The sequence below is a fragment of the Melanerpes formicivorus genome, unplaced genomic scaffold (genome assembly GCF_026170545.1).
Source record: "Melanerpes formicivorus ecotype bairdi unplaced genomic scaffold, bMelFor1.0.p_v2 SCAF_190, whole genome shotgun sequence".
In the NCBI taxonomy this organism is placed as follows: domain Eukaryota; kingdom Metazoa; phylum Chordata; class Aves; order Piciformes; family Picidae; genus Melanerpes; species Melanerpes formicivorus.
This window is the reverse complement of record NW_027142542.1, coordinates 7655-33892: the sequence shown is the minus strand read 5'-3', so window position 1 is coordinate 33892 and position 26238 is coordinate 7655. Positions and strand designations below refer to the sequence as shown.

General features: G+C 46.7%; 1 protein-coding gene across 1 annotated transcript in view; it reads right to left on the bottom strand.

Annotated features, from left to right (window-relative positions):
* The window catches only part of GRXCR1 (glutaredoxin and cysteine rich domain containing 1), a 36165-nt gene extending 16471 nt beyond the window's left edge, over positions 1-19694 (bottom strand). Inside the window, exons 1-2 of the mRNA XM_068169544.1 lie at positions 19230-19694; positions 15828-15934 (exon numbers count right to left, since the gene is read on the bottom strand). Of these exons, the coding sequence (XP_068025645.1) occupies positions 15828-15934; positions 19230-19676 (554 nt within the window). The 5' untranslated portion in view covers positions 19677-19694. The remainder of the gene's footprint in view (positions 1-15827; positions 15935-19229) is intronic.
* Between the last annotated feature and the right edge of the window lie 6544 nt (positions 19695-26238).

The window sequence follows — 26238 nt, the reverse complement described above, 5'->3', positions numbered from 1 at the left end:
TATTTCTGATTGGAGAATGAAACTGCTAGCTGCTGACATCCTGCTCATGGTGTTACATAGAATCATGGAATTGTTGGGGGAGTCGTGAATGTGTCCAGAGGAGGGCAATGAGGCTGATGAGAGGCCTTGAGCACAAGCCCTATGAGGAGAGGCTGAAGGAGCTGGGATTGTTTATCAGGGAGAAGAGGAGGCTCAGGGGAGACCTTCTTGCTCTCTACAACTACCTGAAGGGAGGTTGTAGCCAGGAAGGGGTTGGTCTCTTCTCCCAGGCAACCAGCACCAGAACAAGAGGACACAGTCTCAAGCTGTGCCAGGGGAAGTTTAGGCTTGAGGTGAGGAGAAAGTTCTTGCCAGAGAGATTTGTTAGCCATTGGAATGTGCTGCCCAGGGAGGTGGTGGAGTCACCATCCCTGGAGGTGTTCAAGAGGGGATTGGATGTGGCACTTGGTGCCATGTCTTAGTAGTCATGAGGTGTTGGGTGACAGGTTGGACTTGATGATCTTTGAAGTCTTTTCCAACCTTGTGGATTCTATGATTCTATTATGCTAAGGATCATCCAGTTCCAATACCCTTGCCATGGGCAGGGACACCTCACACTAGGTCTGGTTCCATGTCTCTTCTCTCTTTGCCAGGCTATGTTTCATGTGTTGAATGGATCTCTTTTCCTTAGACTTCCCTTCAATATACTAAAATGTCATAGGAAACAGCACAACAGCCCATGTCTTCATTCTTATTTGCACCAGTGCTGCAACTGCTGATTTTTCTACGGCTAAAGACAATCAGCAAACACAAAACAGTGCTCAGGAAAGCTCTTATCAGTGACATTTGGCTCAGTTGGAAATGTGCTGCTTTTTCATTTGCTGACCTTCCATCATGGATTCAATCCACTCCTAGTCAGTCTGTCCCACAAAACACAACTACTTCTGCTGCCTCATAAAACCAACTAATACTGAGAAGGTAATAGCATAAATTAAATAACTCCTTCTCAACTGTGTCAAGCTGCACCAAGGGAAGTTTAGGCTTGAGATGAGGAGAAAGTTCATCACAGAAAGAGTAATTGGCCCCTGGAATGTGCTGCCCAGGGAGGTGGTGGAGTCACCATCCCTGGAGGTGTTCAGAAAGGGATTAGACGTGGCACTTGAAGCCATGGTGTAGTTAGTCATGATGTGTTGGGTGACAGGTTGGACTTGATGATCTTTGAGGTCTTTTCCAACCTTACTGATTCTATGATTCTATGAACTGCAATGAGTAGCAGAGAGAGTTCAAAACTATAATCCATTCTTCACAATTTGCTTTCCTAAGCATTAAAGGAAAGAGTTAAACCAAGTCTGGTTCTGATTCACCCTGGAGCTTTCATGTTTGGGAGATGAAAAGCTTTCTGTCACAAGTTCTTTTATTTTTTGCCATATTCCTGTGAGTGAAAGCTAGAATGAGATGCATTGAGATCCTGAAACTCTCAAGGAATATTGAACAAAAGTGGGAAATCAGGGAAGTCATTCTGCCCCTGTACTCAGCACTGGTTAGGCCACACCTTGAGTGTCTCTTTCTTGATGGGAAGAACTTCTTTCGAAGATCAAGCCTAAACTTCCCCTGGCACAGCTTGGGACTGTGTCCTCTTGTTCTGGTGCTGGTTGCCTGGGAGAAGAGACCAACCCCCACCTGGCTACAACCTCCCTTCAGGTAGTTGTAGACAGCAATGAGGTCTCCCCTGAGCCTCCTCTTCTCCAGGCTAAGCAACCCCAGCTCCCTCAGCCTCTCCTCACAGGGCTGTGCTCCAAACCCCTCCCCAGCTTTGTTGCCCTTCTCTGGACACCTTCCAGCAACTCAACATCTTTCTTACACTGAGGGGCCCAGAACTCTGCCACATTACCTGGGTAATGAATTTTGCACTGGTCTTGGAATGAGGCAGAGAGCAAAGTTAAGCTCTGCTTAGTGCAAGGAAGTGCTGATGAAGTGCTGATTCAGTCCTTACTCCTTGATGGGAACCTTATCTTTCAATATATGGAAGTGATGATAAGGAGTCTCTGGCAGCTACAGCCCTACTTCCTTCTGTGAGTTCACTGAGTGATGAAGGACTCTGTTTCTCTGTTGTATTACTTAACCTAATTGGAGCTACACTCTCAGCTATCTCTTTAGTTAATAATACCCAGAACTTTGGTGCTTTCATCTTCAAGCCCAGAGTAGTTTAAGCAATAGTTATACACTCAGTCTTCATTTATTTAAATTGAAGATCCATCTGCATAGAACACATGCAGTGCTTCATTTCCATTCTTGGGCAATAGACTCCACAACCTCGTGAGTTTTTAGCAGACATCAAGAATGCTATTCCTAGAGAGCAGACTGCTGGCCAGCTCTGCCCTGGAAGAGCAGAGCTGTGGCTGCTAGCCTTAATGAACAAAAGGGGAGGGTTGAGTTAGTCACCATTTCTAAGTGAGCAAAAGATAATAGATCCTCATGGAGCAGAGTTATAGACTCTGGTAATGAAAAAAAAATAAAGGAGAAGGAGAAGAAGGAGAAGGAGGAGGAGAAGGAGGAGGAGGAGAAGGAGAAGGAGAAGGAGAAGGAGAAGGAGAAGGAGAAGGAGAAGGAGAAGGAGAAGGAGAAGGAGAAGGAGAAGGAGAAGGAGAAGGAGAAGGAGAAGGAGAAGGAGAAGGAGAAGGAGAAGGAGAAGGAGAAGGAGAAGGAGAAGGAGAAGGAGAAGGAGAAGGAGAAGGAGAAGGAGAAGGAGAAGGAGGAGGAGAAGGAGAAGGAGAAGGAGAAGGAGAAGGAGAAGGAGAAGGAGGAGGAGAAGGAGAAGGAGAAGGTGGAGGAGGAGGAGAAGGTGAAGGAGGAGGAGAAGGTGGAGGAGGAGGAGGAGGGGGGAGAGGAGGAAGGGGAGGAGAGGAGAGGAGAGGAGAGGAGAGGAGAGGAGAGGAGAGGAGAGGAGAGGAGAGGAGAGGAGAGGAGAGGAGAGGAGAGGAGAGGAGAGGAGAGGAGAGGAGAGGAGAGGAGAGGAGAGGAGAGGAGAGGAGAGGAGAGGAGAGGAGAGGAGAGGAGAGGAGAGAGGAGAGGAGAGGAGAGGAGAGGAGAGGAGAGGAGAGGAGAGGAGAGGAGAGGAGAGGAGAGGAGAGGAGAGGAGAGGAGAGGAGAGGAGAGGAGAGGAGAGGAGAGGAGAGGAGAGGAGAGGAGAGGAGAGGAGAGGAGAGGAGAGGAGAGGAGAGGAGAGGAGAGGAGAGGAGAGGAGAGGAGAGGAGAGGAGAGGAGAGGAGAGGAGAGGAGAGGAGAGGAGAGGAGAGGAGAGGAGAGGAGAGGAGAGGAGAGGAGAGGAGAGGAGAGGAGAGGGAAGAGAAGATAAATATCTGTAAATAAAAAATGAATAAATAATATGTAAGCTGTAAGCTTTTGGAGGGATTTTTAAGCCACACAGGTAAAGTGTCTGAAAATCAGAATGTTGCAGCAATTTGCGTGCTTTGCACCAGCTCCTGACCCCAATAGTCAAAGTAGCTGCCAAGTCAGTTATCCCATAGACATCACACTTGTGGTTGGAGCCATTTTTTGAGCCAGAAGAGTGTGAGCAGCTTTATGCTGTAGCCTGATTTAGGACTGGGCCCCAGAGATGTTTCTTTCTAAAGCAAACCAGAAGTTTCCATTCTTCCATTCATATTTTTTATATCCTAATGTTCTTACAGCAGGGCCAGACTCTACATCATGCCACAGAGTGAAAGGTGTTGTGATTAAGGAATATGACTACAGATGTTGGGATGATTAAATTGGCTCTCTGCTTTTCCTGTGGAGCAACATCTCAGTGGCTCCTTTGCATAGGTAGCACTTCACCCCCTGCAGCAAGAGACATCAATAACAACACTTTAGTCTAATATCATATCCTGTCTTTGAACAATGCTGACACTCCATCCTGATTGCATCGCTGCCAGTTGCAAAGCCTTCTGCCAAAATGAGAACTGAGACAGCATGAAAGAGAGGTCAGAGAGTTCATTCCCTGGAGACTGGAGCAGGTTGCCCAGGGAGGTGGTGGAAGCCTCATCCCTGGAGGTTTTTAAGGCCAGGCTGGATGTGGCTGTGAGCAACCTGATGCAGTGTGAGGTGTCCCTGTCCATGGCAGAGGGGTTGGAACTGGATGATCCTTGAGGTCCTTTCCAACCCTAACAATTCTATGATTCTATGATTCTCCTATGAGGACAGACTGAAGGAGTTGGGGCTGTTCAGTCTGCAGAAGAGAAGGCTCCAAGGTGACCTAATTGTGGCCTTCCAGTATCTGAAGGGGGCTACAAGAAGGCTGGGGAGGGACTTCTCAGGATCTCAGGTAGTGATAGGACTAGGGGGAATGGAATGAAGCTGGAGGTGGGGAGATTCAGGCTGGATGTGAGGAGGAAGTTCTTCCCCATGAGAGTGGTGAAGCCCTGGAATGGGTTGTCCAGGGAGGTGGTTGGGGCCCTGTCCCTGGAGGTGTTTAAGCCCAGGCTGGATGAGGCTCTGGCCAGCCTGATCTAGTGTAGGGTGTCCCTGATCATGGCAGAGGGGTTGGAACTGGATGATCCTTGAGGTCCTTTCCAACCCTAACAATTCTATGATTCTATGATTCACTCCTCTTTTCTCTCTGCAACTATTGCCCTTATCAGCTGTGACTTCAAAAGAGAAGTGCTGGAGCAGCTGAGGGCAAACCTACACAGTGGACGGAACTATGTGGTAGAAGGCTGCTCCGAGACAGTGACAGCAGCAAAGAGAGTACCAGCCACCTCTCTCCAGCTGCAAATACTGAACTGTGAAAGGGCCCTTTCCCCCCACAGGTTCTCACATGAGGATCTACAAGAATAGTTTAAGAGGGACAGGGATCTGCTGGAGAGGATCCAGCAGAGGGCTATGAGGATGTTTAGGAGACTGGAACACTGCCTGGTGAGGAGAGGCTGAGGGAACTGGGACTTTTTAGGCTGGAGAAGAGAAGACTTGGAAGGGATTTAATCAATGTTTATAAATATCTGAGGACTGGGGACCAAGAGGGAGGGGACAGGCTCTGCTCACTTGCTCCCTGGGATAGGACAAGGAGCAATGGATGTAAGCTGCAGCACAGGAGGTTCCACCTCAACACAAGGGGGAACTTCTTTATTATGAGAGTCACAGACCACTGGAAGAGGCTCCCCAGAGAGGTTCTGAAGTCTCCTTCTCTGGAGACTTTCAATGCCTGGTCTGGATGTGTTCCTCTGTGACCTGAGCTAGATTGTATGGTCCTGCTCTGGCAGAGGGGTTGGACCCAATGATATCTTTGGGTCCCTTCCAACCCCTGACATCCTGTGACCCTGTGATTCTATGAGCATCATGCCCTGAGCAGATAGGTTTGCAAAGGGCCTGAGCACAGTAGCTGCCATGGGAATTTTTTGAGGGCAGATTTAAATGAACAGAATCTGTTTCCTGAGCAAATCATTTAGAAATGGCTTTCTCTTTTACACCTTCATGACAGCCTAAGTTTGGACTTGGTTATCATGGTGGCATTTGGAAGGACAGCTGGATTGATCCATTGCATGTTTGCAAATTTGGAAGTGTCAGCCAACATCTGGAAAAGGAAGTTCTCAAGTTGCAGATTAAGACCTGCACTAGGTGGAAGGAGCTCCATCATATAGAATCATAGAAGTGTTAGGGTTGGAAGGGACCTCAAGAATCAGCCAGTTCCAACCCTCCTGCCATGGGCAGGGTCCCCTCGCACAAGATCAGGTTGCTCAGAGCCACATCCTGCTTGGCCTTAAAAACCTCCAGGGATGAGGCTTCCACCACCTCCCTGGGCAACCTATTGCAGCTCCTTGAAAGTCTCATTTTTCACTGTCTGTCAGTGTGTCTCTTGTGACATTCTTCTCTTGAACAGCAATGAAATGCTTCACAGTTGCCTGTGGGGCTCAGAGGGAGTCTTATGCATTTAGATGCAGTAAACCAAAAGCAGAACTTGAGCAGCTGGGCAGGAAAAGATCACAGGGTTGGTTTGTTGTTTTTTTTTTTTTTTTCTGTAAAAAGCAGTAATTCAGCTGCAGGTTTAGAAATTGACTGAAAACAAACGTGTCCAGAGAAGGGCAACAAAGCTGAGGAGGGGTTTGGAGCACAGCCCTGTGAGGAGAGGCTGAGGGAGCTGGGGTTGCTTAGCCTGGAGAAGAGGAGGCTCAGGGGAGACCTTATTGCCATCTATAACTCCCTGAAGGGAGGTTGTAGCCAGGTAGGGGTTGGTCTCTTCTCCCAGGCAACCAGCACCAGAACAAGAGGACACAGTCTCAAGCTGCACCAGGGGAGGTTTAGGCTGGATGTTAGGAAGAAGTTCTTCCCAGAAAGAGAGATTGGCCATTGGAATGTGCTGCCCAGGGAGTCACCATCACTGGAGGTGTTTAGGAGGAGACTGGATGGGGTGCCTGGTGCCATGGTTTAGCTGATTAGATGGTGTTGGATGATGGGTTGGATGTGATGATCTCAAAGGTCTCTTCCAATCTGGTCTATTCCATTCCATTCCATTCCATTCCATTCCATTCCATTCCATTCCATTCCATTCCATTCCATTCCATTCATTTCTATTCTATTCTATTCTATTCTATTCTATTCTAGTCTAGTCTAGTCTAGTCTAGTCTATCCTATCCTATCCTATCCTATCCTATCCTATCCTATCCTATCCTATCCTATCCTATCCTATCCTATCCTATCCTATTCCAAAGAAGACTACTGCATATTGTTCTGGACATATGCAAACATTGCCTGCTAAGTTTTCCCATATTCCTTTGTGAGAAGTGTGAGTCCTGCGTCCAGCTCTGGAGCTCTCACTATAGGAACGACATGGACCTGATGGAGAGGGTCCAGAGGAGGGCCACAAAAATGATCAGGGGGCCCTGCTATGAGGACAGGCTGAGGGAACTGAGGTAGGTCAGCCTGGAGAAGAGGCCCCAGGGAAACATAATATCAGCCTGTCAGTATCTGAAGGGGGAGGATCCAGGAAGGATTGGGAGAGACTGTTTACTAAGGCTTGTGGCGATAGGACAAGGGGCAATGGCTTCAAACTAGAGAAGAGCAAATTTAGATTGGATATCAGGTAGAAGCTCTTCACTATGAGGGTGATGGAACACTGGAACAGGTTACCCAGGGAGGTGGTTGAGGCCCCTTCACTGGAGATATTCAAGGTGAGGTTTGACAGGGCTCTGGGCAGCCTGATCTGGTTGGGGATGTCCCTGCTGAGTGCAGGGAGGTTGGACTGGGTGACCTTTGGGCCTGGACCATTCTATGATTCCAAGAGAAGAAAGAACAAGTCTGCCAGTGGTATTTCTGCAGCAGAGAAGACACCCTCCTCTGACACCATTGATGGATGGGGTCTCTGGATAGTGTTCCAAAGCAAAATTGTACTAAGGCTGTAAAAATGCTTTCCACAATCCATAAAAGCAATGAATGAAGGTTTTTCTGTCTTCCTTCCTGCCATGTGTGAAATGACTCTCTACCTCACTGACCCCAGCTGCTCATCTGTGACCATTTCTGTTGCCTTGTATGATAGAGGTTGTAAAGAGCAGTGCTGTGGCACTCTCTGCACAATGTAATTGCATCCAGACAAACCACAAGGCTGCCTGTTTGGATGGGAGTTATATTTCCCCAGCTCCTTTTCAGAATCAGCAGGCTGAGGATGCTACCAAATTCCTATTTATCTCCCATGTTTTGGAGCAACTGGGTAAGATTTGAATTTCATGCTTTGTATTACCAAGTGCTGGTTGTTGCAGCAGGGAAGAAGGTTTTCAAGCATGCAAGTCGTGTCCTTTCCTCTATGGCTGCAAATTCCATTCTGAATCATTTGGGTTTTTTGTTGCATTTAAGCCACAGAGTGGCAATCACAGGTTCAAGCTCCAGCCAAAACAAAAACAAAGACAAAGTGTGCCCAGGTGGCCAAGAAGGCCAATGTCATCCTGGACTAGATCAGGAATAGTGTGGCCAGCAGGAGCAGGGAGATCATTCTCCCCCTGTACTCAGCACTGGTTAGGCCACACCTTGAGTCCTGTGTCCAGTTCTGGGGCCCTCAGTTTAGGAAAGATGTTGAGTTGCTGGAAGGTGTCCAGAGAAGGGCAACAAAGCTGGGGAGGGGTTTGGAGCACAGCCCTGTGAGGAGAGGCTGAGGGAGTTGGGGTTGCTTAGCCTGGAGAAGAAGAGGCTCAGGGGAGACCTTCTTGCTCTCTATGACTACCTGAAGGGAGGTTGTAGCCAGGTGGGGGTTGATCTCCTCTCCCAGGCAACCAGCACCAGAACAAGAGGACACAGTCTCAAGCTGTGCCAGGGGACGTTTAGGCTGGATGTTATTAAGAAGTTCTTCCCAGAAAGAGAGCTTGGCCATTGGAATGTGCTGCCCAGGGAGGTGGTGGAGTCACCATCACTGGAAATGTCTAAAAAGAGACTGGCTGAGGCACTGTGACTGTTTGAGGCTGTGCCTTTAAGAAAGGGACAGTGCTGGGACACTCTCAACCTACTACAGGCACTTGGTGCCATGGTTTAGTTGATTAGATGGTGTTAGATTATGGGTTGGACTTGATGATCTCAAAGGTCTCTTATAACCTGGTCTGGTCTATTCTATTCTATTCTATTCTATTCTATTCTATTCTATTCTATTCTATTCTATTCTATTCTATTCTATTCTATTCTATTTTATGCTATTCTATTCTATTCTAAACACAAAGACAAAAACAAAACCCAAAACAAAAACTATGACAAAAAAACATACAAACAAACCAACACTAAATAAATAGAACAGTACCTGACGATTTCTTTCTTTCAAAGTGTTAATCCATCTACCGTGTGCTGGTGGTGTGTGTGATCCACTGCCAACACCAGCAAACAGCTGTCAGAGCAGGCTGCTGACAGACCTCAGCAGTCTAGCAAGTGTTATGTGGAAATAAAACATGATGATTTTAGTTCTTCTCTCTCAGGGAAGGAAATAGTCCTTAATGACATCTAAATACCTATTACACTGGCAGTAGGGGACAAAATGCAAGGTCCTGCATCTGGGTCGGGGCAATCCCAAGCAATGATACAGGCTGGGCAGGGACAGGCTTGAGAGCAGCCCTGAAGAAAAGGACTTGGGGGTGCTGGTGGATGAAAAGCTCAACAGGAGGCAGCAGTTAGCACTTGCAGCCCATAAAGCCAACCAGATCCTGGGCTGCATCAAGAGAATCATAGCCAGCAGGTTGAGGGAGGTGATTGTCCCCCTCCACTCTGCTCTGGTGAGACCACACCTTGAGTTCTGTGTCCAGCTCTGGAGTCCCCATTACAGGAAGGATCTGGAGGTGCTGGAATGTGTCCAGAGAAGGGCCACCTGATTATTTGTAGGCAATTTATTTCAATTTCATGTGTTCCGCAAAATTCCTGATTGCTGTGCCAAAGGCATGCAGATATTCAGGGGCAAGAAGACACATAAAATCATAGAATCACAGAATCAGCCAGGTTGGAAAAGACCTCAGAGATCATCAAGTCCAACCTGTTACCTAATACCTAACACCTCATGATAACTAAACCATGGTTCCAAGTGCCACATCCAATCCTTTCATTGAACACCTCCAGGGATGGTGACTCCACCACCTCCCTGGGCAGCACATTCCAATGGCAAATTAGTCTTTCTGTGAACAACTTTCTCCCCACCTCCAGCCTAAACTTTGAGGTGAGCTAGCAGAGAACCTGATGCAGCATGCCAAAGAAAAGGGAATAACCCCTGCTTTTCTTCATAGTCCTGATCTTAAGAACACTCCAAAAGACATCTCTCCTAAGTGTTTTGCTGAGATGTTGAGTTACTGATTAAGCTCCAGAGTTTCTCATTCCTGTGCAAAAGACCAACTCAGAAAAAAATAGAAAAACATAATAATCTTAATGTTAGGATAAATAGAATCACAGGATTGTTAGGGTAGGATCAGCCAGTTCCAGCCCCCCTGCCATGGGCAGGGACACCTCACACTACAGCAGGTTGCTCACAGCCACATCCAGCCTGGCCTTATAAACCTCCAGGGATGAGGCTTCCACCACCTCCCTGGGCAACCTGCTCCAGTCTCCAGGGAATGAACTCTCTGACCTCTCTTTCATGCTGTCTCAGTTCTCATTTTGCCAGAAGGCTTTGCAACTGGGCAACCTGTGCCAGTGTCTCACCACCCTCATGGGGAAGAACTTCTTCCTAACATCCAATCTGAAGCTACCCATTCCTATTCTCTTTCCATTTCCCCGAGTCCTATCACTCCCTGACACCCTAAAAAGTCCCTCCCCAGCTTTCTTGTAGCCCCCTTCAGATACTGGAAGGTCACTAAATAGTGGGGGGAAGGTTGTGGGGGGGAATCTGCACTGGCATCTGGAGATTTTTTGACTAGGCTGTTTACATAACCTTGCCCTTTTTCAAGGCAGTTTGAAGTAAGATGAAGCATTTTACATGTTAATGTAAAGCTTGAGCACCTTATTGAGCACTTCCACTAAAGGACACCATGGAAGAGTCCCAGAGCAGCACACAGGCTTTGCCTTAGTGTTCTCTCAGTATTCCAGGCCGTCTACCAGGCAGACAAAATGAGAGGGTGGCAAGCAGAAATGGTATTTCCTCCTAATGCCCTCTCATTTCAGGACAATTTTCAGCTCAGAAAATCTCCTGAGGCCAATGTGAAATCTCACTTAACATGACCAGGAGGCATCTTTTTTTCTATTTGACACTCATTCATTGCCTGAGAAGAGGAGGCTCAGAGGAAAGACCTTATTGCTCTTTACAATTACCTCAAGGGAGGTTTTAGCCAGGTGGGGGTTGGTCTCTTCTCCCAGGCAACCAGCACCAGAACAAGAGGACACAGTCTCAAGCTGCGCCAGGGGAGGTTTAGGCTGGATGTTAGGAAAAAGTTCTTCCCAGAAAGAGAGACTGGCCATTGGAATGTGCTGCCCAGGGAGTCACCATCACTGGAGGTGTTTAAAAAGAGACTGGATGAGGCACTTGGTGCCATGGTTTAGTTGATTAGATGGTGTTGGGTGATAGGTTGGACTTGATGATCTCAAAGGTCTTTTCCAACCTGGTTAATTCATTTCTATTCTATTCTATTCTATTCTGTTCTATTCTATTCTATTCTATTCCATTCCATTCAATTCCATTCCATCTCCCCCATGAGGAATGGCTGAGGACAGGCTGAGTCTCTTTGGCTTGGAGAAGAGACTGATGGGTGACCTCATTCATGGTTCATCTTTTCCAACCTGGTTAATTCTATTCTATTCTATTCTATTCTATTCTATTCTATTCTATTCTATTCTATTCTATTCTATTCTATTCTATTCTATTCTATTCTATTCTATTCTATTCTACTCTGTTCTATTCTATTCTACCCTATCCTATCCTATCCTATCCTATCCTATCCTATCCTATCCTATCCTATCCTATCCTATCCTATCTTATTCTATTCTAAAGTTCATCCAGTCTGACCTCCCCACAGTCAGCAGGGACATTCTCAACTAGATCAGGTTGCCAAGTGCCTCATCAAGTCTCACCTTGAGTATCTCCAGGGAAGGGGCCACCTCCCTGGGCCACCTGTTCCAGTGTTCCACCACTCTCATTTCCCTACTAGGTGCAGTGTTTATCTCTGTTTAGCACAGGCAATGGCTACAGAAAATGCAAGAGAGCTGAGAATGTAGCTTTGCATATTGTGCACTCGTGACACAAGCAGTGTGGTTCTGAATCTCTGCACACCAGCTGTCCCTGAGGCAGAGACTGAACTGAGACACTTCCTAGCATGGCTCTGTATTATACACTGGAGTCTGAAGTACAACCAGACTCTGGGAGATGCAAAATGGGAGCAGCAGTGAGGAAAAGTCATTTTGCACATCATTAGCACCTTCTTTCTTCTATTGCTAAGAAAAAAAAATCTTTTAACAACTGACTGGTACCTAATAGAGTTGTCCCAGGCTTGCCTCAGCTGGTGTCTAAGTGCCTGTGAACCTGAATACAAGTTGTGGTGAGGTGGGTGTTGGTCTGTTCTCCCAAGTATCAAGTGACAGGATGAAAGGAAATGGCTTCAAGTTGCACCAGGGAAGGTTTAGGTTGGGTATTAGGGAAAATGTCTTCACTGAGAGGGTTGCCAAGCACTGGAACAGGCTGCCCAGGGAAGCCACTGAGTCATCATCCCTGGAGCTATTTAAGAGTTGTGTAGATGTGGTGTTTAGGGACATGGCTTAGCAGTGGAATAGGTAGTGTTAGATTAATAGTTAGGACTTGATGGTCTTAAAGGCCTTTCCAGCCTAAACAATTACATGGTTCTAAAGGCAGCAAGAGCCTTTTATTAATGAAAATTTGACTCATGATCTGCCTTGGCCATGTGCCTTTAGCATCTTGCTATTGACAGGACATGACAGGTACCTCCTGCTTGTGTCCTATGGGGACCATAAAATAGGCATTGCTCTGCCTATCTCACCTGCAGGGCTTGATGCAGTAGGTGTCCTCTGAGCAAGCCTGGTGGATCAGATCCTACACAAACTGCACATAAGCAGATGCTGCTTTGTTACACTTCATGTCTGCAAGAGGCAGTGGTGGGAGTTGTACTTGGAGTTAGACAGTCATGAGACAGCATGAATAAGTTGCTGGAGCTGGAGTGGAACACAGGCTTGCTGATGCTCGCTTCACCATAGCAAAGGCTACTCTGCTACAGCATCTCAATGTCCTTCCTAAACTGAGGGGCCCAGAACTGGACACAGGACTCAAGGTGTGGTCAAACCAGGGCTGAGTACAGGGCAGAATGACCTCCCTGCTCCTGCTGGCCACACTGTTCCTGATGCAGGTCAGGAACCCATTGGCCTTCTTGGTCAGCTGGGCACACTGCTAGGTCACTTTCAGCCTATTTCAACCAGTACCCCCAGGCCCTTTCTGCCTGGCCACTCTCCAGCCACTCTGACTCCAGCCTTTCTTTCTCTTAACAGACTTCCATTCCATTATTAACCCTTTCCTACCTCTCTCTATGTATCAATAAGCTAATTCTTTATCAGGCTGAATATTGACTGGCACTTTGAAACATTAAACGTTAGCCCTACCTGAGACACTGTGCTGCAAAATATTGTAAAGAGCAAGAACATTATGTCTGACTCTTCACCCATATCCCCTCTGAAGCAGCCCTCACAAAGGCATTAATCAGGTTTGTTAACCGTGCCTGCCCTTTCCTTAGAGATGTCAGCAAACCCTGCCTGAGAATAAGAGCTGTGGCTAATTTAGCAGAAGGTGACCTTTCAGAGGAGGCTGGAAAACCACTGGAGTGTGTAAGTATGGAAATGGAGGAAAGGACCCATGATGAAACAGTGGAAATGGAGGGAGGTGTAAGGTGTAATAGCTCTGGCTGAGCTCCATTGCATTGTATATTGGAAGGGAAACCTGGTCTGCCATGAAATGTATTTAGTAATAGAATCATAGAATCAACCAGGTTGGAAAAGACCTCAGAGATCATCAAGTCCAACCTGTTATCTCATGTGGTACCTAATGCTCATGTGGTACACATGAGGTGTCCAATTCTGGGCTCCTCAGCTTAGGAAAGATGTTGAGTTGCTGGAAGGTGTCCAGAGAAGAGCAACAAAGCTGGGGAGGGGTTTGGAGCACAGCCCTGTGAGGAGAGCTGGGGTTGCTTAGTCTGGAGAGGAGGAGGCTCAGGGGAGACCTTACTGCTGTTTACAACTATCTGAAAGGAAGTTGCAGCCAGATGGGGTTGGTCTCTTCTCCCAGGAAACCTGTGACAGAACAAGAGGACACAGTCTCAAGCTGTGCCAGGGGAGGTTTAGGCTGGATGTTAGGAAGAAGTTCTTCACAGAAAGAAAGATTGGCCATTGGAATGTGCTGCCCAGGGAGGTGGTGGAGCCACCATCACTGGAGGTGTTTAAGAAGAGACTGGCCAAGGTACTTGGTGCCATGGTTTAGTTGCTTAGATGATGTTGGATGATAGGTTGGACTCGATGATCTTGAAGGTCTTTTCCAACCTGGTCTATTCTATTCTATTCTATTCTATTCTATTCTATTCTATTCTATTCTATTCTATTCTATTCTATTCTATTCTATTCTATTCTATTCCATTCCATTCCATTCCATTCCATTCCATTCCATTCCATTCCATTCCATTCCATTCCACATAACTCAAGGAGTTTTGCACTCTGTCACCTGGAAGCCATCATAGGGATGGACCTAGACATAAAAATTGGTTGTGAAGAGAATTGGATTTGAAGGAAATAAGAAGCATTTCTCTACTACTTTCTTCTAGATAACACAGAAAATACTTGTAGCCATCTGCTTTTTTTAATCAGCACTTTAAATGTTAGAAAACAAAGATTCTAATAACATCCTGAAATAAGACTGCAATTACTTTGGGTATGCAGAGAAGGGGCTTATGCTTCTGATGCAATTAGCAGGTCATGCCACATCTCCAGAGCTGCTGACGCTACCAGATTTACTGTTGTGCAAAGAGATAAGTCCACTTGCACCAAGGAGGCACAAGAACAGGCAGACTGGGAGCTCCAGAACCTTTCTATTATTCAAGCTTTTCAGTAGTGTACATTTCTCATGAATAAAATGTTCCTGACTCTTTGACCTCTGTACTGCCAGCCCTGCTGGAGGCTCCCCCTCCAGTCCCAGCTCAGGTGCATGTTGAGGCCAGGTGCATGTGTGACCACCCCTGACCTCCTACAATGACCATGGGCTGGCCTCTTGCCTTCCCTTCCAAGAAAGGGACTGGGGAGGTGTTGCCACAGCAACATCTTCTTGCACACACACACACACACACAGAGGACATGGTTGCTATGTCAACAATCTCCTTGTGGCTTCTACCTCTGGGAGGGAAAGACTGGAGGGGTTGTCATGGAAACCAGGCTTCCCTAAGGCATCAGCAGGGCTGGCCTCTTCCCTGCCTTTCTGCCCCCAAAATTTCCTGCCATAAAGCTGAGATAACCTCCAGATATGCCCTGCTCTCCTTCTCTGCCCCCCTCTACCCCCACCTACACAGTTGTGCCAGCCCCAGCAGCTTGCAGCAGCTTCACCAGCTGTGCAGGGTCAGCCTGATGGGAGACATTTTACTGCCACAGCACTGGAGCTCACATCCAGGAGCAGAGACAGTCATCAGCCACATTAATGAGAGGCACTTAGCTCCTATTCTCAAAGAGAATGGGAAGTTACTGGTTGTGCGGGTGATGGAGGTGCATGGATGCTGGTGATGATCCAGTGCATGGATGTGGGAAGAGGCAGCAGGAGGTAGAAGAATAGAATAGAATAGAATAGAATAGAATAGAATAGAATAGAATAGAATAGAATAGAATAGAATAGAATAGAATAGAATAGTCCAACCCCAACCCTAACTAATCAATTAGACCATGGCACTAAGTGCCTCAGGCACCTCAGTGCTTCCCAGGTAACCACCACCAGAATGAGAGGACACAGTCTCAAGCTGCCCCAGGGGAAGTTTAGACTTGAGGTGAGGAGAAAGTTCTTCACAGAGGGAGTTGTTAGCCATTGGAATGTGCTGCCCAGGGAGGTGGTGGAGTCACCATCCCTGGAGGTGTTCAAGAGGGGACTAGACATGTCACTTGGTGCCATGGTTTAGTAGTCATGAGGTGTTGGGTGACAGGTTGGACTTGATGATCTCTGAGGTCTTTTCCAACCTTATTGATTCTATGAGTCTATGATTCATCCAGGCTTTTCTTAAACACTTCCAGGGACGCTGACTCCACCACCTCCCTGGGCAGCACATTCCAATAGCCAATCTCTCTTTCTGGGAAGAACTTCTTTCTAAGATCAAGCCTAAACCTCCCCTTGCACAGCTTGAGACTGTGTTCTCTTGTTCTGTTTCTGGTTGCCTGGGAAGAGAGACCAACTCCCAACATAGTCTGAGGGATCAGAAAGTAGACATTGTAGAAAATATGAATAAAAGCCCACTAGTTTCAGGGTCAGAGGACACTCAGGCTCTGTATTTGGCTTCTTGCACACACTATTTAGTTATGTGATAGCTTAAACACTACAGAACTGTTTGCAGTCAAGAGTTTTTCAGTGCTCAGGATTTAGGACTGTCAAGACCTCACATGCCCCCTCTGAGATTACAAACACCTCCTGTTATACTGTCTCTAAGAAGTGTGTAATGAGGTCATCTCCTCCTGAGTCACCAAAGGGGCAGAGATGGGCTCTTCTCAGGGATAAGAGACTTTGTAGATGTCTTAACCGTTGTTGTGCATCTCATGTTGCTCACCTAAGTGATATGAAACATGCAGCTGCAGATCACAGAACCACAGAATGTTAGGGGCTGGAAGGGACCTCCAAAGATCATCCAGTCCAAACTCCCTGCCAGAGCAGAAGCACCTAGAGCAGGCCACACAGGAACACATCTTGAATATCTCCAGAGAGGGAGACTCCACAACCCCTCTGGGCAGCCTGTTCCAGTGTTCCATCACCTTCACAGTGAACATTTTTCCTCCTGTTTCCATGGAACTTCCTATGCCTCACAGAAATTGTGCTGGTTCTACTTGTAGCTCTTCTAGGAATAAAAGAAACTCAAGGAATAACAAAAGCTTCACTGAAATCAGTGTACATTAATTACAGTCCATGGACCTTACCTGAAGAACTTCCAAATTAAACCCAGAGGTAGAAGCAGCAAGGCCACTGATTAAGGTATATGCATCTTCAAATGGGTCTATAATGTAGCTGATGCAGTATTTGGATCAGGGTTAGAGGGGACACCAGACATGCTCCAGGAACACTTTCTAGCTCATGTCTTCTTAAAAGAAGCAAACTTATTATTTCCAGAGGGCTGGATCATCTCTCCTGTGAAGACAGGCTGAAAGAATTGGGACTGTTCAGCCTGGACAATAGAAGGCTCCAGGGAGACCTTAGAGTGAAATTTTCAGACCTACAGGAGGGATGAGGAGGGATTGTTTAGAAAGGCTTTTAGGCATAGGACAAGGGGCAGTGGTTTGAAACTGGAGCAGAGTAGATTTAGGTTGGACATTAGGAAGAAGTTCTTTGCAATGAAGAGTGGTTAAATACTGGAACAGGTCGCCCAGGTTGAGGTCCTATCCCTGGAGACATTCAAGATGAGACTTGATGTGACCCTGGGCAGTCTGATCTGGTTGGAGTTGTCCTTGCTGACTGCAGGAATGTTTGACAAGATAACCTTTGAGTGTCTCTTCCAACCCAAGGCAACCTGTGAATCTGTGAATGTTATCAGAGTAGTGAACTCAAGGACAAATTCTTCAGTGAGTGGGCTGAAAGTGAGCAAGCTACTTTAGTGCTATGTACTGTAAAGAACAAGCATGAACAGCTAATTGACCTTTCAAGTATCGGCATCCAGCTTCTACAGGCACAACAGTATTGACAAAATACTGTTCTAATTTAGTTACCACATAAAGGGTAGCAAAAGAATGCTAATCTATAGCCACCTGTGAATGCATCAGTGGGTGGCTTAGTTTCAAGGTAAGAAGAAACTTCAGAAGGAACTTCAGAACATGTCTAGAGAAGGGCCACAAGGATGATCAGAGAGCTGGAGCTCCTCTCCTATGAGGACAGACTGAAGGAGTTGGGGCTGTTCAGTCTGGAGAAGAGAAGGCTCCCAGGAGACCTAACTTTGGCCTTCCAGTATCTCAAGGAGGCTACAAGGAAGCTGGGAAGGGACTTTTGAGGGTGTCAGGGAGTGATAGAATAGAATAGAATAGAATAGAATAGAATAGAATAGAATAGAATAGAATAGAATAGAATAGAATAGAACAGAAAAGAATAGAATAGACTAGACTAGACTAGACTAGACTAGACTAGACTAGAATAGAATAGAATAGAATAGAATAGAATAGAATAGAATAGAATAGAATAGAATAGAATAGAATAGAATAGAATAGACCAGGTTGGAAGAGACCTTCAAGATCATCGGGTCAAACCCATCATAGGACTAGGGGGAATGGAATAAAACTAGAAATGGGTAGATTCAGATTGGATGTTAGGAAGAAGTTCTTCCCCAGGAGGGTGGTGAGAGACTGGCACAGGTTGCCCAGGGAGGTGGTGGAAGCCTCATCCCTGGATGTTTTGAAGGCCAGGCTGGATGTGGCTGTGAGCAACCTGATGTAGTGTGAGGTGTCCCTGCCCATGGCAGGGGGATTGGAACTGGATGATCCTTAAGGTCCCTTCCAACCTTAACAATACTATGATTCTATGATTGTATTTCAGTACACAACAGTCAGCATTAATACCAAATTCCCCATGCTTTAAAACTGCATAAATGCTTTGAAAACAATGCCCTGAAGCCAACTGTAGGTTAACTTAAGTACCATCATAACTCTGAATTATAAGAACCTTCAGAAAGAATTTGGCTACATGGCTTGTTGCTCTTTTGTTTGGATATTAATGATTTAAAGGCTTGAATTGTGCACAGAGGTAAATTATAGATATGAGCTAAATATTTTAGAACTTTTACCTTGGTATTTGGTGTTTTGGTTTGGGTTTTTTTGTTTTTCTGAGGGCTGTGTTTCTCTGCCTGTGGCACAGACTGTTTCAAACACAGTTATTCTGCTCCTTCCACAAACAATAAATGGAAAACAGACATTAAGGAGAGAGACCTCTGACTAAGATTTCATTCCTCTGAAATTTTCATGTGGGGAAACCGTCATTGCTGCCACCCTGCACCGAACTGGATCTACTTTGCTGATTAAACACAGTGGAATTTGCAAGCATACATATTTACATCTCGGGGACAGCAGATAACATCGTAAACTCATTGGGACTGATAGAATAGGAGTGGAAACGTGACACATCCCTGTGCAGTGGGTCTGCAGAGATCCCCCCATAAAGCTCTAGTTGATGCTTCTGTTCCTTTCCTTTCCTGCTCCGTGACAAGCATAACGTACAGGGTTTTAGTCAGAAACCTCGAGGGTCAGTCTGGAAAGGAAAAGCTCAGTCAGCTGGGAGCAGGGAGCTTGCTGTAAGGGAGGAAGAGCAATAAGCTGCAAGTGGATATCAATGGGAATGAGGTAGAACATTGAGAAATCATCAGGGAGAGAGGTTTGGACAAAGGGAGGAACAATGTGGGGATTTTAGGTGTCTAAGCCCAGGCTGGATGAGGCTCTGGCCAGCCTGATCTAGTGTGGGGTGTCCCTGCCCATGGCCAGGGGGGTTGGAACTAGATGATCCTTGTGGTCCCTTCCAACCCTGACTGATACTATGATACTATGATACGATGATACTATTTAAAAGGGACAAACACGGGGAGCTCAGCCAGCAGCACCACAGCACCTACCTGAAATACTTTTGCCAAATTGTCAAAGAGGGCTTGGCCAGCGCTGACTTTATGCTTGACTCCTCTGACTGTGCCGTTTTTGCTGAGGATGTTGACTCTCTTTGTCCCAAACCCCTTCTCTTTGGTAGCTCTGACTAAGATGAGCAAGTCGTCCTGCTCGTTCTCATTCTCGTCACACTCAGAGCTGATGTGTCCGTTCTGCTGCCCCTCCACTTCACTCAGCCGGCTGGTTTGGTCAGTCTCTGAGCTGCTGGTGTACTCAGAGTCCAGAGAGTCAGCAGCCTCCCCATCGGCATAGACCTCCTTCAGCACCCTGCCGCTGTGCGAGGACGCCACGCGGAACCGAACCTTCCTCGAGAGCCTCTCGCCGTCCACCTTCACCTCGCTTTTAAACATCGCCTCTTCCACCGAGAGGAGCAGTTTGCATTGTTCCAGCGTGGTGCCCATGGCATCTGCCAGTTGGTCACACTTGACAACAATTATCAGCACTCTTTGCTGTTGACAGGCGTTCTCATATTAAAGCAAAGAGGGTTCCCAAGGAGCTCGCGCCGCTGGCTGGCGGTTAATAATGGATGCGTTTGTGCTATGGTTACCTTTAAACTAAAACCTGCAAAACGATCGTGGCCATTAAATATTAAGAAGCCACTGTGCACTTTTTGAGTGCTAAGGAAGAGAGCAAGAGAAGGGAGAAATCCTACTCATGGATTCAAATAAAACAGTGCAAACCCAAATGACAGACGTTGCATGAGTTTGTAGGAATGCAGGTTTGGTGTGCTGAGAAAGGTTGGGCTCGATGATATCAAAGGTCTTTTCCAACCTGGTTAATTCTGTATGCTGAAAGAGAAAGGGGAAAGAGTTTACCACACAATCTGCAGATGCAGAACTGAATACAGAATACAGAATTAACCAGGTTGGAAAAGACCTCAGAGACCACCGAGTCCAACCTATCACCCAACACCATCTAATCAACTAAACCATGGTACCAAGTGCCTCATCCAGTCTCTTTCTAGACATTTTCAGTGATGGTGAAAGTGTCCAGTTCTGGGCCCCTCAGTTTAGGAAGGATGTTGACTTGCTGGAATGAGTCCAGAGAAGGGCAACAAAGTTGGTGAGGGGCTTGGAACACAGCCCTATGAGGAGAGACTGAGGGAGCTGGGGTTGCTTAGCCTGGAGAAGAGGAGACTCAGAGGTGACTTTATTGCTGTCTACAACTACCTGAAGGGGGCTTGTAGACAGGCAGAGGTTGGTCTCTTCTCCCAGGCAGCCAGCACCAGAACAAGAGGACACAGTCTCAAGCTGCGCCAGGGGAGGTTCTGGCTGGAGGTCAGGAGGAAGTTTTACACAGAGAGAGTGATTGCCCACTGGAATGGGCTGCCCGGGGAGGTGGTGGAATCACCATCACTGGAGGTGTTCAGGAGAAGACTTGATGGGGTGCTTGGTTGCATGGTTTAGTTGATTAGATGGTGTTGGATGATAGGTTGGACGCGATGATCTTGAAGTTCTCTTCCAACCTGGTCTATTCTATTCTATTCTATTCTATTCTATTCTATTCTATTCTATTCTATTCTATTCTATTCTATTCTGATTCCATGATTGTCTGAGTGAGCACCTCCTAGAAACCTGCAGCAATTGTGTTCATATTCTCTAATTCAATAATAACCCCTCAAGTGCTTTGTGATGAATTGCCACAGAGTGAAAGAATCTGAGCTTCTGTGACAGAAATGTTTTGCAATTCACTTCTATAATGTTGTTATCTCCTCCAATTGCTGCTATATATTAACACAGAAGCCATTTCATTCCTACAGAATGCAATGGGAAACCTTATTTTTTTTCCCCTTTTTGCCTGTTGTGCAAAGGATTTGATGCCACCTGAGTGATTTAAGAAGTTCATGGAGTGTTGAACAAATGCAGAATTAATCAGCACCACGTTTTGAAAGCGCTTCAAATGCTGTTAGCATCTTGTTCTTTGTTCGTGGGAGATTGGCTCATCATTCAGCTTCACAGCAATTCTTATTATTCACTGGGAAATATTTTACTGTCTGGTTGTGGGCAACCAAAAACTGCATGCCAAGTTTTCTCTGCAGAAAAAATAAATAGTTAAGCACAGTAGAATCACAGAATAAACCAGGCTGGAAAAGACCTCAGAGATCACCAAGTCCAACCTATCACCTAACACCACCTGGCAACTAAACCATGGCTCCAAGTGGCACATTCAATCCTTTTCTGAACACCTCCAGGGATGGGGACTCCACCACCTCCCTGGGCAGCACATTCCACTGGAGTGGAATGTGGACTGTGCCCATTGACAGAAGTGCTCACACACCTCAGATATTTTTTTTCTTGATGTTCCATCTGTGGAATTTCTCTGAGCAAATGTGACTTTGGGGGTAACAGCACACAGCCAGCAGGAAACAGATCATAGAGTCATAGAACCAATAAGGTTGGAAAAGACCTCAGAGATCAAGAAGTCCAACCTGTCACCCAACACCTCATGACTACTAAAGCATGGCACCAAGTGCCATGTCCAATCCCCTCTTAAATACCTCCAGGGATGGGGACTCCACCACCTCCCTGGGCAGCTAACAACTCTCTCTGTGAAGAACTTTCTCCTCACCTCCAGCCTAAACCTCCCCTGGTGTGGTTTGAGACTATGTCCTCTTGTTCTGGTGCTGGTTGCCTGGGAGAAGAGACCAACCCCCTCCTGGCTACAACCTCCCTTCAGGTAGCTGTAGAGAGTAAGAAGGTCTCCCCTGAGCCTCCTCTTCTCCAGGCTAAATAATCCCAGCTCCCTCAGCCTCTCCACACAGGGCTGTGCTCAAGGCCTCTCCCCAGCCTCGTTGCCCTTCTCTGGACACTTTCAAGTGTCTCAATGTCCTTCTTAAATTGAGTGGCCCAGAACTGGACACAGAACTCGAGGTGTGGGCTAACCAGTGCTGAGTACAGGGCACAATGACTTCCCTGCTCCTGCTGGCCACACTATTCTTGATGCAGTCCAGGATGCCATTGGCCACCTGGCCACACTGCTGGCTCATGTTCAGCCAGCTGTCAATCAGTACCCCCAGGTCCCTTTCTGCCTGGCTGCACCCCAGCCTGTAGCACTGCATGGGGTTGTTGTGGCCAAAGTGCAGCACCTGGCACTTGGATTTGTTGAATGCCATCCTGTTGGACTCTGTCCATCTGTCCAGCCTGGCAAGGTCCCTCTGCAGAGACCTTCTACTTTGTAACAGATCAACATCTACTCCCAGCTTGGTGTCGCCTGCAAATTTACTGAGGACTAACTCAATCCCCTCATCTAGATCATCAATAAAGATATTGAATAGGATGGGATCCAGCACTGATCCCTGGGGGACACCACTAGTGACTGGCCGCCAGCTGGCTGTGGCACCATTCACCACCACTCTCTGGGCTCAGCCCTCCAGCCAGTTCCTAACCCAGCACAGAGTGCTGCTGTCCAAGCCAGGGGCTAACAGCTTGGCCAGGAGTGTGCTGTGGGGGACAGTGTCAAAGGCCTTGCTGAGGTCCAGGTAGACTACATCCACAGCCTGCCCCACATCCACCAGGCAGTCACCTGATGACAGACTCTAAACTGCTTGCATTTGTGCAGTAAGACATTTGAGAGTTCAAGGACCTGAAATGCACAGCTTTGTACCATCTGCTGGATACATGATCTCAACAAGGAAAGGATGAAACTTTAAGCATCTCTGTCCCTTCTGTAGAATGAAATGGAGTGGTAAATGCTGGCACTAATTACAATTGCCCAGTTTGCTACTGCACCCTGTCAGCTGTTTTATTTGTGGGTTTAATGTTCTCTCTTCTCTCTTCTCCTCATTCAAAGTGTACTTTCATGTAATGAGTAGTATCCATTAAAATTGACCATAATGGGATTTTTGCAGTAATGAGATATTTCTTACTTATAATTATGACTCTCCCTGAATCATTTGCCTTTTGTTAGTTCATGTTTCTGCTTAGTTTGTATCTAAAATTCTGCCATTGATTAATGCGAGGCCAAGGGGTCCAGCAAGCATAATGTTGAAACATGCAGGGGAAAATCTTCTCACTAGAGAGATGTCTCCTGAATAGAGGATCACTCAGCAAAGAAGTACCTGAAGAGATTACATCCATTACCTCTTCTCCAACTCTGTCTCATCTCACCAGTAACTGGGCCAATCCATTACCCTGATGGTGTGCTAAGTAGCATGGCTTCCAGTAAAACCTTCACATTTTGTCAGGTTCAAATTTCTCACTAAGTTGAGAGAAGTAAAGGAGTCTCAAGCTGTGCCAGGGGAAGTTTAGGCTGGAAGTGAGGAGAAAGTTCTTCACAGACAGAGCTGTTAGCCATTGGAATGTGCTGCCCAGAGAGGTGGTGGAGTCACCATCCCTGGAGGTGTTCTAGAGGGGATTGGACGTGGCACTTGGTGCCATGGTTTACTCATGAGGCCTGTGGTGACAGGTTGGATTTGATGATCTTTGAGGTCTCTTCCAACCTTGGTGATTCTGTGATTCTGTGTGTGTGATTCTGCGATTCTGTGTGTGTGATTCTGCTAGTTGTTGACTTTGACTCTGTGGACAGTCAAGAAATCAGTACTACATGAAGCCAAGAGGAGAGGCGCTGTCCAGGGTAGCCTGAGAGATGAACATCTGCTCTAAGAGAGACATTTGAGAATCTCCCACACTCCAGGTGGCTGCAGAGGGCACCTGGTTCACATCTTTCTTTCATGACAAAGTAGAGAAAGTCTAACTGGAATGAAGCTGGAGGTGGGGAGATTCAGGCTGGATGTGAGGAGGAGGTTCTTCACCATGAGAGTGGTGAAGCCCTGGAATGGGTTGTCCAGGGAAGTGGTTGAGGCCCTGTCCCTGGAGGTGTTTAAGCCCAGGCTGGATGAGGCTCTGGCCAGCCAGATCTAGTGTGGGGTGTCCCTGCCCATGGCATGGGGGTTGGAACTAGATGATCCTTGTGGTCCCTTCCAACTCTGACTGATACTCTGATACTATGATAACTAGTAAGATTAGTCTGAATATTTACCTTTTAAATATTCTATTCCATTCTATTCTATTCTATTCTATACCATTCCATTCCATTCCATTCCATTCCATTCCATTCCATTCCATTCCATTCCATTCCATTCCATTCCATTCCATTCCAATCTATTTCTTTTATAGCAGCAATTTGTAGAGGAAAGAACAACTGTGTTGGGGGGGTGGGGGGGGGGAAGTTGTTTCATAGATATGATGCATCAGGGGAAAAAAAACCTCCAGTTCAGCAGGGGACAAAAATCAAAAGCATGTCAGAAGAGGTAATCAGCTCAGATTTGGAGACAGAACCTGCTACAAGCAGCACTGATTCTCTAGGGAGAATATCCTCTCTTGTACCCATCTTGTGTTTTTCATTGTTTCAAATGAGAAAGGAAAAACCAGTAACTATTTTTTTCCCTTTGCTTGGAAGGAAGAGTTATGCTGAGGCTCATGATAGTTTTCATACGGCTTGGTAACACAAGCCCTATGAGGAGAGACTGAGGGAGCTGGGATTGCTTAGCCTGGAGAAGAGGAGGCTCAGGGGTGACCTTATTGCTCTCTACAGCTACCTGAAGTGAGGTTGTAGACAGGCAGAGGTTGGTCTCTTCTCCCAGGCAGCTAGTACCAGAACAAGAGGACACAGTCTCAGGCTGCACCAGGGAGGTTTAGGCTGGAGGTTAGGAGGAAGTTTTACACAGAGAGAGCCCATTGGAATGGGCTGCCTGGGGAGGTGGTGGAGTCACCATCACTGGAGGTGTTCAGGAGGAGACTTGATGGGGTGCTTGGTGCCATGGGTTAGTTGATTAGGTGGTGTTGGATGATAGGTTGGACACGATGATCTTGAAGGTCTCTTCCAACCTGGTTTATTCTATTCTAACCTATTCTATGCTAATTTTCAGAGATTGCAAACAGTCCCTCTTCATTGTGAGCAAAATTGAAGAAAAAATATTACATGAAAGCTTCAGAGGGTCATTACCACACTCAGAGCTCCCCATGAAACAGCCTCAGCAGCAGCAGAGATAGCTGAATGCTGTCCTGAGATTCCTCACACATCTATTTCTCTTAGCTCCCACTAGATACAGGCTGTCTTTCTCTCTTGGGCCTGTTCTTGGAAATTGAAAATAACACAAGCACAGGGATTAAAAGGGTTTGGCTTCAGTTGCATTGGGACAAAAAATGAGCGGAAAGAACTAAGACTAGTGAAATTCTATTAGTACTGCTCTTCCTCCTGTAATTCATTACCATTAAAGGGACCTGGGGGGTACTGGTTGATGGTAGGCTGAATATGATCCATCAGTGTGCCCAGGTGGCCAAGAAGACCAATGGCATCCTGGCCTGTATCAGGAACAGTGTGGCCAGCAGGAGCAGGGAGGTCATTCTGGCCCTGTACTCGGCTCTAGTTAGGTCACACCTTGAGTCCTGTGTCCAGTTCTGGGTCCCTCAGTTTAGGAAAGATGTTGAGTTCCTGAGTGGTTTTGTTCGACCTTAACTCTGAGGGAATCAATGCTAACAACATGTCAGCAGCCCTTTTCAGGTCACTTAGGTTGAGAAAAATGTGTCCAGCAGGTCTTGGCTGAAGAGGGGATTGGACGTGGCACTTGGCGCCATGGTTTAGTTAGCCATGAGGTGTTGGGTGACAGGCTGGACTTGATGATCTCTGAGGTCTTTTCCAACCTTATTGGTTCCATGATGATTCTATGATGATTGTAGGGAGGTTCTTCTCCCCCTCTACTTTGCCCTGGGGAGGCCACACCTGGAATTCTGGGTCCAGTTTTGGGTTCCCCAGTTCAGGAGAGACAGAGACCTGCTGAGGAGAGCCACGAGGATGATTAGGGGACTTGAGCATCTCCCCTGTGAAGAGAGACTGAGAGCCCTGAGGCTGTTTAGTGAGAAGAGAAGACTGAGAGGGGATCTCATCAATGTGTATAAGTATCTGAGAGGTGGGTTGTCAAGTGGAGGGGGGCAAGCTCTTTTTGGTGGTGTGCAATAGTAAGAA